Here is a 13,410-nt window from a genome sequence, read left to right on the forward strand (position 1 = left end):
AACTTTCGGATCACCAACACATAGTGCATATTCTACGCTGTGCTAATCATTTGATATATAACATAGTAACACAAATGCCGAAGGAAGACAACTTTATGACTCGTGCCCTGACCGGGCCTCGAACTCACGATCTACGGCACCCAGTCGCCTAGCCAGAAATACCCCCAGTTTAACCGCTGCATCACATCGGATTTCTTAAGTGTGTTTATATATAAATATATATAAAAAAAATGTTGAAGGTGACAGAATGCAAGTAATGTATATCAAAAAAAAGTAATTGACAATCCAAGGCGTTACATTTTACACAACCGGTTTCACTGTTTAGATTCTCACGTGCATATTAACAATCAATTCATAAGTGAACAATCTATGACGTCACACAATGAATTTTTGTTACTATATATACACACCACCTTCGGCTCAAGTCTTAGTTCATCCAATATATCAAGCATGTCTCCTGAGAGTTGCAACAAGTTTCGACCAGACTGCCACAGATGACGGGTGCCGGAAAAAACTGCTAATAAAGCTAATTAGGGGGAAATGTCACAGAGAAATACCAATGCACGGCGGGGAAACCCTTCAGTGTGTTGATCCGCGCAGGTAAGGCTTCCATGCAGACTGCAATATTTAGAAATACATAATAAGTGCCACTCCAGCTCCAGCTCAGCTCTGTACTGAGGCGAGCGACCCACGCCGTCAAAACATTGAATTTTATCAAGATAGAGAGGGGTCAGGGTCGAGAGAAAGAAGAAACATTAACCTTGCGTGTATTTTGTTGAAAACAAAACCCAAAAAATTAATTCATGATCAATTTTGATCGCCTGCGGGGAAAAAGCACAAATCAATTCTCTAATTTAACATATCCGCTGGTAGAACGTTACAACTGCACAATTCTAAACAAGCGACTGTATTTGGGATGTTACTTTCCTCTATTCTCTCTAAAATATTTCTTCTTTCTAATATATATATATATATATTATATCTTGACACTGCCTAATATTTTATCTGTGAGTTGAGCGTTACAGCCATTTCAACGCACTAACAACATAATCGAGTAATCTAAGGACAATGACCGTTGGTTTGAGGCCACATTAAGGAATCATTTCTCTGCAATATCAAGTCGAAGGTACATTGGCATGACATGGCGACTGGTCCATTTTAACAATGTTATATTCCATGTATCCGCTTAAGGACTGAACGCCAAGCAAACAGTATCAAGTGCCGTTTTAATTACATTGGTATACCACAGCCTAGGTACCAATTTGATAGATTTTGGTTTGCCTCAATGAATAGAATCAATAGCGTTCCCTCCCCTACAGACACAATCGCCCTGTTAAAGGGCAAAAGTGAGAGGGACAGCCACAGGTACTATTAGGGAGAATAACGTTGTAAAGACAAGATCGAATATTTACTGGCCTCCTACGATTCATGAAATTGAGATAGAAAGTACAATGTTTACGGCCTAATGCAAGCAATTTACGTTATGTTCCCTGGTCATGCTTGTAATCAAACTTTTACAATTCCATGTTTTATTATCGGATGAGCAGCTTTTATCTTCGATAACATATCACTGACATTTAATATATGAAAAAACTATTTTATAATTTACATACAATAACCTTTCCAAAAGCTCAGCAGGTAGTGCGTAAGAATTGTACTGCTACTCTAATTACATGAACCTTAGATGGCAACTTAATTTGGTATGCTTAATTTTTCCTTAAACATTTTTTTTCCTGTCTAATGTATACATAGACACTATCTCACATTAAGCGTTTAGTTAATCATTTGACCACGTGAAGAAGGTTTTCTACCTCTTGCCAAGAGAAGTCTATAACATTGTTACTTGCTGGTATTTGCTTGACGTCCAGCTTTACTGTTTATGGTAAGGACTAATTAGCTCGTAGGGAATATAATGAAACACTATATATATTCGTTTCGGTGTCCAGGTGTGACATTTCATTATAATAACACTATAAAAGCGCAAGTTTGTGACCCTGTCATTCATAGACATCATCCTTAAATAGATCGGGTTGCGTCAGTTGGATGTGAGCAAAAACCGAAAAGAAACCCAATATCTTTTCAAAGAAATTGTGTTAACAAATTCCTGTTGAAGAAATCCTAGACGAACGCTGTTTTCTTTATTTTTTATTTTATTTTATTTTATCGGCAAACTGATATTTCCAAATGATTAGAGAAATATTTTTATGATTTCTGTTTTGAGAAACTGCGATGATTAAATGAAATCTGAGATGGTTAACCAGCGGTCATATTTTGCCATACCGGAAAATATTATTATATCTCAAACGGCTTATTAACTTATAATATGTCATTATGGCAAGCAAATGGTGGACAAAAACGGTGCTCCACTTGTGTGTATATATGTCGCAAAGGGGACATTTACGTATAATTGGGGGTCGACAGGTCTTTCTGAGAAGAAGCTATAGGAATCGTTTACGACACGACTGGGATATTGACCATGAGTGATTCGATAGGCCTTCCAAGACATTATACACTCAAATATTACGGTCTGGTGATAGGCACTAGACCTCCCCCTGTCGTCAATAATGACCATTACAGGTCATTGTTACAGGGGCTGATTTTTCTTTGGTTTATGTTAACAATATTCGGATCCCTGAAGAATTAGAAGTTCAAAACATGTGTTTTGTTAGAGAATGGTGGGGAAACCAGACATGATCTGCTGTCAACTCTTGAGAAGCCTCCTACATCCTCTTTGTTTATTTGCTCCTCCCTAGGGACAATCGGAACACAGCCGAGTGAGACTGGCATCACATCAGAGGAGTTCCGATTGCCCAAGGCGTACAACCTTTCATGAGGTCGTTACTCTTCCCTTCGCTTGCCCTGGGATTATTGGTGTTATATCTTGGACACTGATCCAATGATCCAAAATACCATTTGTCAGACGGTGCGTGATTAGAAAGCTATCAATTATTCAGATAGCCCTGTGTTATACTATCTGTAAAATCCCATGGTAAATCTTACAGTGAGCGTGATGGATATGTCAATATAAGTTTTGTGGTGTAAGCGGGGACACACAGTGTACTGATCTGGTGTAAGTCTTGCCTTCATTTGTCAAAGCTGTCGCGTACAGCTTTATTGATCACACCTTAATATCTTTGCTAAATTATTATTTTCAAGACATGAAGGAATAACGATATCGTGATGATACTATAGTACCATATCGTGGCATTGTATCTTTGATTTTCACCAGAGACATTACCCTCTCTGTAAGATGTCCCCAGTAACAGGCAATCAAGATTTAGGAAATAGGGTAAGTGCCTCGCATCTGGCAGCAACAATGCTCTTTCCTTACAGTTTTCAATGGGTGTTAATAGGCACTGGTTAACCCGTTACCAGTATAATGTGACGAAATGGAGTGTCATTTTTATGATGGGTTTTACGTTCTTACTCCATGTGAAGACCGCGTCTGATGACAGGGCCACTGAAGAGCCACGGTGAAATAACAAAACCTTTGGCACGGTAGCTTAGTGCTTCATTCGGTCACACAGTACTGCCATCGGGGCAGGCTAGCCAGTCCGAGAGTTGTACACTTGACGTTTGTTTTAGTTGCTGTCTATGCTGGTTGTCATATCCCTGTTTGTATTTGATATATCAGTGTGTAAGAAGATTGTCCGAAGTACATCCTCAGGTATATACTTAACAAATAAGTATCGTAGGCGTGCCTTTGAATGCCGATTTTGAAAACATCACCAGTTTAAAATTTCCCCTAAAGTACTGCGACATGTCTGTTCAACGTCCTCGCAACAGGTGTTGCTATATCGGGACTTGTGTCTAGAGGGACACCAACAACACTGGTGAAATAAAAAGGGAGACAAAGCGACAAGGTCAGATACCTAATGTACTTGTTGATATAAACCTGGTGATTTTTATTCAAATCGTCCTGCGTCCGTGGTCCGTGGTCCGTCCGTCCGTCCGTAAACAATTCTTGTTATCGCTATTTCTCAGAAAGTGCTGAAGGGATCTTTCTGAAATTTATCATGTAGGTTCCCCATGGTCGGTAGTTATGCATATTGCATTTTGGGACCAATCGGAAAACAACATGGCCGACAGAAAGCCATTTTGGATTTTGACGATTGAAGTTTGTTATCGCTATTTCTCAGAAAGAACTGAAGGGATCTTTCTGAAATTTCATATGCAGGTTCCCCTTGGTCCTAAGGTATGCATATTGTATTTTGGGGAAAATCGGAAAACAACATGGCCGACAGGCAGCCATTTTGGATGTTGACAATTGAAGTTTGATATGCTATTTCTCAGAAGGAACTGAAAGGATCTTTCTCAAATTTCATATGTAGGTTCCCCTTGGTCCCTAGTTATGCATATTTCATTTTGGAACCAGTCGAAAAACAACATGGCCGACAGGCAGACATCTTGGATTTTGACAATTGAAGTTTGTTATCGTTATTTTACCGAAAGTACTGAACTTTTTCAAATTTCATATGTAGGTTCTCTTTGGTCCCTCGTATTGCATTTTCAGACCAATTTGAAAACAACATGGCCGACAGACAGCCATTATAGCTAAATCTTAAATTTCATATATTGGTGCCCCTTGTGCCCCTAGCAAAGGCAAAAACATACACACATACTCTCACACTTACATGCTGTACTATCATCATCATATCACCACCCTAGTTCTCATTTTGAGAACGTGACTTAACTCAGATTTGATATAGGTTTATATGGCGCATATCGTGACCCTTCCGTAACACTTGGTCTTATTTTCCTTGTACCTTTTCTGGCTCCCCTATATTTTGTGTTCTTACATATTTTGAACTCGTCTTATCGATTTTGATTCATATATACGGCTTCGTCATTTTGTTGTTACATCTGAATCTGATTTGTTGGTCTCCTTTGGTCCCTAGATGAACATGTTCAGCTTCAATTGTGAAACTGATTGAAAAAGTGAAATGTTGACCGTGGTCACATTGGATTGTGACAGATGCATTTTATCATTGCTATATCGAGAAAAGGACTAGAGTGATATTTCATATGTAATTAATACCCCCCCTTGATCCCTAGTTTTGCATGTTCATTTCTGAGTCCGTTTGATATCCCTGATTTCTCTGGAAGTATTTCATTGGTAGATGTCTAGTTGTATATACATATTCAATTGTGGGTCCATTCATTGCAACACTACTACAATCATTTCTGTTGGTGTCTCATCCGGACGTCCGCTCGCAAATAACCACGTACTACTTCTCTGTAATGAATGATGATCCGTGACATCCACCCATGTGTATGATATTCTTCGATGATTTATGAACAAAATCTGAACCCATGTGATATCAAAGACGGACGCCATATTGAAAATCTTATTTACAATATCGCTACTTCTCCTGAACTGATTGTTGTAACTAGACAGCACTTCATTAAATCTTGTTGTACGGTCCACAGATGGTCCTAATTGACTCCTGCATTAATCATTCTAGCCGTCATGATCACCATATTGAAATTACTACTTCTCTTAAACTGAAAGTAATAAAGAGAAACGACTTTCTCTAACGGGTTGTGCATACAGTTCACAGTTGTTCCTCTATGAAATCAGAATAAACGTCACGCTCATCATGGTCGCCATCTTGAAAATAGTTTACTACTTCTACTGAGTGTAGGGTTAAGCCTAAATCTTAATGTGTTCTCGTGCTTCCTTTGAATAAAGAATTACTTCTGTCAAGAATATGTAACTAGAAATAGAAGAAAAGTACAGTAAAAATAAATCTTGCATCAAATCAACAAAAATAGTGCACTGATTGACGCCAAGGTCCTTCTGAGATTTCCTCTGTTAATTTCAGTTGTTTCCCTTTCCCTATTTCCTGAGGAATTAAGCTAGCTTATGACTTAGTTTCTAGTTGTATACTGTATTTATGACATAAGACCCAATTCCAGAAGTTATGGTATCCCATCGGCGCAAAGCAGATTTCTTTTAAAAGATTTATATATGACATATAGCATCACTGGCGACCTATCTCCTGAAATACGCTAATAGCTTTCGTCATTTAACACAATTCATGATATGCGAGTACAGATAAATCCTATTTTGCGACCAGAGGATAATGTGTGTAAATCAGGCTAATTCATGATCCGGAACATATATCAGTTAAAGAGGACAATGTCTTCTTATGGTACGTATGTTAATGTATCGCCTTGATGTGTCTGTCCTTTGTCGTGGACTAATCATTGTAAGTACGTTAACGTATCGCCTTGATGTGTCTGTCCCTTGTCCTGGACTAATCACTGTACGTTTGTTAACGTATTGCGGTGGTATATCTGTCCTTTGTCATGGACGAACACTGGATAATGCTCAAATATGCCGTTAAATACTTATACATTGTATCAGGAATTTAACATCGAATGTAAAGTTCTCAATAGGAGCCAAAACACTGAATGCTATGCCAAAATATGTTTTACAATGTTTAAATAAGAAATTGAAGGAAATTGGTATGTATTTTCCAAAGCAACATTGAGACAAATCCGTTGTCTACAGGTAAGCTTTTGGAAAGAGGGGGCTAATTATTTGAGTATATGGTACTAGCGACGATAAGAAAGCAATTCTGAGTACAAAATAAATAAATAAATATGAAAGAAAGAAAGAAAGAAAGAAAGAAAGAAATGAATTGGACCTCCAGCATGTTCTGGCTTAAAATCGTGTTCGCTCTTGACCTGTAAGTCGCTACTCTGAAGTTAAATTACGGCGCACATCGATGGATGCTACGATCATGAATGAAATCATGAATGAATAAAGATTAGTAAAATGTTATAATGAATGATTTCAATATTTGTATATTTTTCAGTTTTGTTTAAATTGTTTATTTAATTAAAGTGTTTATTTTCATAAAATTGTTAAATTTTATTTAATCGTTTAATGTCATAATCAATATCGTAAATTACTGACGAAACTGCACTTAGCAACATCTATTTTCTTTCTTTCTCCTTGAATTTTTTTTATCTTACTAACCTTCATAATGTCACACATACCAATACCTCAACTTTGCCCCTTTGTTTGAGCGTTCGTCTCTGTGGGGGAAAGGCTTTGGGTTCAGTCCCCTGGCCAAGACATAACAGAGTATTTTAAAATCGTAGATGCTACCGTTGTCAGTATAATGTGACCGGGTGGGGTGTCCTGCTGGATGTCTTCGGCAGTATGCTTCAGTGAGGTAGCACTATAAATCGGCAAAAGTTCGGACTATAACAAAGGAGATTTAACACGAACATACCGCAGCCTCCCAAAACACACATACGCAGTCACCACACGCATGCATGTCGCACGCACGGGAGGCCAAATGTGACGTGAGTTCGAAGTAAATTTTTAACTTTCTCAATAAAAATCAAATTTTCATTTGATATAATTCCAAATTAATGTAATAAAACCAAAAAATGCAGTGTATTATTTTGACCGAGGAACTATATAAAAATGTAATTCTCTGAAAATGCTAATGTCACCATGACCCTAAAACCCTGGAACTGAAACTTGTTTGAGATATTATTACTGTTACTAATATAAATTACTGTATAAAGTTAGATAGATATCGCTCAATGAATGAAGCCGCTAGAGGGCAGACAAGGATTTCCTAAAATATACGGAAAGGATAAGAAACGCAACTTCAACTTCACGTTAAGGTTTAATAAAATAATATTTGTGGGTAAATCACAAAATTTGAATGCAGTTGCTATGTCTGAATATTGCAACTTCAACTTCATGGTCAAGGTTTAATAAAATAATATTGGTGAGAAAAACCACCAAAATGTGAATGCAGCTGTTATGTCCAAATATTGGACCGTCGGTCTTCAAATTTTCTGAGACTACTGTCAGACCGATCCCTAATATCATATTTGTCCTCCCCGAACAGCTATATCGTCTCTAAGTCTGCAGGGCACGTAGTTCATAATGTCATTGACAGTCCATAGAGGAATGTTATTCCGGTCACCAGTAAGTGGGTTGGCCTTTTTGGGGAAGGTTAATTGGGATACTTGGCCGATTCCGAACTCTTCTGTCTAATTCATCCCACAAGTGTTCAATTGGGGACAAATCGGGCTATATGGAAGCAATGTAATAGGGATTATATTCTGGGTTGCAAGAAAATCCCAACAAACTATTGCAACGTGTGGTCTAGTGTTATCCTGCTGAAAGGTCAAATGGTGCCGTAACTTATTGTGGGAACTTTGATCAAAATCCGCAAAGGAATGAAGCAGCTAAAGCATTGACAATGATTTCCGAAAAAAAAGAGGAAAAGAAAGAAAAGTAACAGTGATCGTGAAATTGACCAAACAACCCTGAAACTCAAAGTGGTCCGAGATATTATTGTCATCCGTTATTGTGTGAATTCTAATCATATATCGTTCTAGGAATGAATCTTTGGTGTTACGTACAAGACGGAAGGAGACTCCGGTAGGAATCTGATAGGGGACTTATAGATAAGTAAACAAATTAATATATAGATAAGTATTAATAAATACACGATAGTAGAAGAAAAAAGAGTAATAAATACCACTTTTTGTGCTATTTTGTAGATCCCCATTTCCAGAGACAGTCGTCCGGAACAATCAACGAGTCGACGACAGCCGGAATATCTCGGCGGAGAAGTCACTTTGAACACACGTACCTTATGGCGAAGGATACCAGACGATTTAACACGGATATAGAGAAGGGCAGTCCTTTGTCAGGTCCTCAATCTCGTCTGTCACTCCACAGTTTGTATGTCCAAAACAACTTCTGCTCTACGTAGTGGTGACATCATTGATGGCATACAATCCGAAAACTCGGTCTGACGTCATACTGAAAAAAAATACATTTTTGAATCTGAAACATTTATTTCTCGGTGTGAATTTTTGAGGCAACACTATATACGATTGAGAAAGCTGGTAAAATACACAATGTAGAAGTTTGGACTTCCATTGTTTTTTACTGTTTTCTAACAATACAAAATGTTAGATTCTAAACGTATCTACACAGGCAGACAGGATTGTCGGGTTCTCGTTAACTCTTAACAGACATGTACTTTCGGCAAAACAATAGCTTAAGGTATATCATTATTCAAATAATATTACAATGCCTTAGGTTAACGTTTACTACAGGACTAACTTATTTGTGATGCTTGATCTTTTCGATTTAAAGAACATGTGACGCTTACCTTGATTCTCTGGTTTTCTGGCGGCTAGATGTTTTGTAAGTGCCGTTTGGAAAAAATATGTTTGTTGGGTAAAATAAATATACAATAATAAGTTGCACTGTTTTCGGTCCATTGTTCTTTTTTGCTCAACCATGCTTTAACAATGCCATTAAAGAGATATTTTATATACCTATCAGGAACCTATGGGTCAAATAACTAATATTAACGGTAATAATCCGGACAACACTGGATCCTAGCAAAGGTATGTCTACAGGATACGAATTACTTGAAATTTTAATATGGGTCAAAGAAGTAATTCTTACAGTGTGTACAATGAATGTCAAATTTTGTCAACACTGTTAGAATTACTTCTTTGCCCCATATCAGGGACCTAGATATACTTAACCAGTACATATCGCCCTCTTCGAAGTCTTTGAACGGTCAAAATTCAGTCTCCGTTACTGTGAATGTACATACTTTAGCGTTAACCTTATTTTAGCGATCATCGTGCTTTAAACATTCCAATAAACTAGTTTAAAGCACCTATTCACCATTAAAATTTGAGTGCACCAAAATAAGCAGGTTTTCAGTAATCGGTTTAGATATACTACATTCAAATTCATGGAAGCCCTGGCTATTTTAAAGCGCTCACTAGAATGTACTTATCTGGGCGCCATATGATTCCATTCCATTCAGTATAAAACTTAACTTTAAGTAATCAATACTGATTCGTTGATAAAACACCCCTTTATTTTTCACGGCTTTACGTCATTCACAACAGACTGTTATATCAAGATGATATCCAAGTACAGTATAGATGTGTAATTTTGCGGGGCTTATATTTTGCGGTTGTCCCAGGCGGAGTAAGTTCGCAAGTATTAAATTTCGCGGGACTGCCCCTTGTTTACATTCCGCAGTAAATAAGCTCTCCTATATATTTATGTGTATGTATAATATAATTCATATTTTTTTTTATTTTCGCGCTATATTTATTATATATTTTGAATATAGCAAAATTAAATTACCCACGAATATTACAAACTATTCAGTACAATGGGGCATTCAAGTGTATCGCATTCAAGGCGTAAGGATTGCTCTTGTTCTTCCCATTTATATTTGAACGTATGGCGTGGGCAAACATATTATGAATCTTGTCATCCTATGGCATTAACAAAAACAATGATTCTAGAAGGTTTTATATCATTTTATATCTAAGCAGCCATATAAATTGCATCTAAAATGACAAGCCTTGGTAACAATCCTTGGTCATCGGACATTTATTACCCTGCTCTTCGTGGAATGAAGGAAGTGAAATGTGGGGTTTCCAGAAATGTTAATTTCCCGCAGGGGTCGGTAGAGAATACCCTTAGAGACCATTGCTTGTTTCCTTGGTTGTTCATATAACCCAAATTAATCGATAATGCACTTGCCTAATTAATTAATTACGTAACTAAATTACTAAACTAAGATTGCAGATTGTCACAAAACAGCTAAAAATGATTATTTATTTTAACGAAAAAGGAAAGTTTTAACCATGAACTAAATATAAAAATATTTAAACAGTTAGTATACCGCCAAAAAGTTATTTTTTTGGTGGAAAAAAAAACTTTTTTTGAACAAGTGACATTCTGAATGTCTTCCATATTCAGTCCATTTAGCGTTAAGACAGCTTTATTACTTACCCTTACCCTGCCAAAAGATCAAAACTTTACCATTTGTGCATAGTGTTTGGTTTTGGCTTTGATGTGTGCCACCCCAGTGGCTTATTGAAGGATAGTAAACATTTAACTTCCTATTAACAGCCAGGGTCATTTGAGGACGTGCCAGGTTTCAGAGGTGGAGGTGGAGGAGGAAAGCCGTAGTACCTGGAGAAAAACCACCGGCCTACGGTCAGTACCAGCCAAGTGCCCTACGTGGGTTTTGAACTCAGAAGTGGAGAGCTAGTGATAAAGTGTCGGGACAAATTAACTACTCAGGCCAAGGAAGTCCCTTGGACATAACAAACCTTCTATTACACTCCAAACCTAAATGTAAATATGTGCATTTTTAAAAATGGTATAACAACCCACAGCATATATACAAGTAATGCCGACATGTGTAGGCCATATCCTTAAATGACCATCGCTGTTTGGTATAATTAGGACGTTTAATACGATATAGCGGTAGTCTATAACCGATAATGACTAAGCAAATATTTCACCAGTATACCCCACCTACTCCAATCTAATTATTCTTCGAGTAAATAGCTTTCCTGACCATGCTTTGAAATATTATATCAAAGCGCTCCGTCCTATTTATAAAATTGCGTTTGACGGAGACTTTAAACACCTAATGCAGTACCGTTCTCACAGTGAGAGATAGGGGTGTAGGTGCGGGTTGTTAAGTTGTCTTTAGGAGAGATATTAAAACCAAGAAATCTGCTAAAAACAAAACTTCCCCAGCACAATTGGTTGCTTGATGTTTTGAAAGCAGATGTCAATAACTTCACCAATGATCCTTGAGATTGGCATGTGTATTTCAAGAATGATCAGAAACGAAAGAAGCCGCAACCTGATAATCAAAACGTTTGTGTTGATGACGATTCGTGGTGGAACAATTCATTATTATCCATAGAAGATATATCTTATTACCAGTATTTCCACGCCAAATACACAGTATTATGGAAGTTTCAATCAAAACTCGATCTTTTCGCCCAGGTGCACAAAACGCCAACGCATCTTTTGCTTTCACGACAATCTGTGATGTCCTTGTTCCTCACGTCACGACAATCTGTGATGTCCTTGTTCCTCACGTCACGACAATCTGTGATGTCCTTGTTCCTCACGTCACGACAATCTGTGATGTCCTTGTTCCTCACGTCACGACAATCTGCGATGTCCTTGTTCCACACGTATTTGCTCACATTATCTCCTCAGGAAAGATTTTGCCCATAACGTTGAACTTCGCACTGATGAAATAGAAATGTCGAATGCCCAGCTACCTTCGACTTCAAAGGAAATCATATGCTATCAAAGCAGGAGTCTTACTTTACTTTGAATTTCTTCTCTCTGGATAATGCGGATTGTAAACCCTGGACAGGCTGGAGAAGAACACAGTTTCTAGAAATGATTTCACATTGTTCGTCCTCTATTGACACTTGTATTTACACTCCGAACCACGAGGATGCACTACTGTTGTTCTGGATAAAGTGAAAACATTTCATTCCAGAAAAAAACTCTGGAGCACAACAGTGTTCGAAACATTTTTGAGCAAGCGTGCGGCTGTCATACTGAACGGTATATATATTTATTCCTTAGAGCTCCAGAAAATATCTTACTGCAGCCAAAAGAAGCTGAACTATTTGAGGTTCATGACCATAGTCCTGTCTGCATATTCTGGACAAAGTACTCAGGCAATATGTCTTCACGTGAAAAGCGGTAAAAAAGTGAATTTCACGTGAAAAATTTCCTGGATGCGATAATGATGTGCAGATTACAAACGCCATCATTGATAGTCTCCCTGGCAGGAGAAAGGTGACAATGTCGTTGTTAATCGAGGGTTTAGGGATCTTTTGGTAGATTTGGAATCACTTTGACAGCAAAGATGTCGTCTTTTCCTAAAACCTGGGCAGACTCAACATGACGTCCTACAAGCTAACCTTGATAGATCCTTAACTAAATTCAGATTAACAGGTGAGGAAAATCACGGACGATTCAGGCAATGGCTGTATTTCAAAACACAACTGCCTCCAACTATTTCATTGATGTCTTCGAGACACTCGTTAGAATAGAAACAGTCTGTGTCGATGGAATCCGATGGCCTGATGTGATTATGTTATAACAGACAGAGACGCAAAGGATGGGGCGCTGGCTGACAAAATGAAAGCGCGCCTTAGTGCTGAGTCTTATTCTTACCAGAAGGGTCAAGTCACTATTTGTCGAACTAGATGTGACTGCGGATAATTGTTCCTTTCCAGATTAGTAGGTTTAATGTAAAACCAACATCAATTTATAAGTTAGCATTCTTGTCAGAAATTTGATTCATTAGTTGCAAGAACATTCAATATTTTATGGTTATCGGGGAACATGACGGCCATTTTGAAAGTGGAAATATTAAATCACCAAAGCTTCATCAATTGAATTAATTCTAAACATCAATATGCTCAAATATCAACATTTTATTTCAGTTCACTTCACAATATTTCAATGAATAACAGATTTCCTATGCACTTTTTGTTTGTTTTAAAATTTACCTAGCCATAATCAATTTTCCTCCCAAGTTCTTATTACTA

The 13,410-nt window shown here is 37.6% G+C and overlaps 1 protein-coding gene across 1 annotated transcript in view; it reads left to right on the forward strand.

Annotated features, from left to right (window-relative positions):
* The window catches only part of LOC117338176 (thyrotropin-releasing hormone receptor-like), a 29,169-nt gene extending 19,928 nt beyond the window's left edge, over positions 1 to 9,241 (forward strand). The window contains exon 3 of the mRNA XM_033899406.1: positions 8,542 to 9,241. Within this exon, the coding sequence (XP_033755297.1) occupies positions 8,542 to 8,756 (215 nt within the window). The 3' untranslated portion in view covers positions 8,757 to 9,241. The remainder of the gene's footprint in view (positions 1 to 8,541) is intronic.
* The last annotated feature ends 4,169 nt before the right edge of the window (positions 9,242 to 13,410 follow it).

Source organism: Pecten maximus, chromosome 11 (assembly GCF_902652985.1).
Source record: "Pecten maximus chromosome 11, xPecMax1.1, whole genome shotgun sequence".
Classification (NCBI taxonomy): Eukaryota; Metazoa; Mollusca; class Bivalvia; order Pectinida; family Pectinidae; genus Pecten; species Pecten maximus.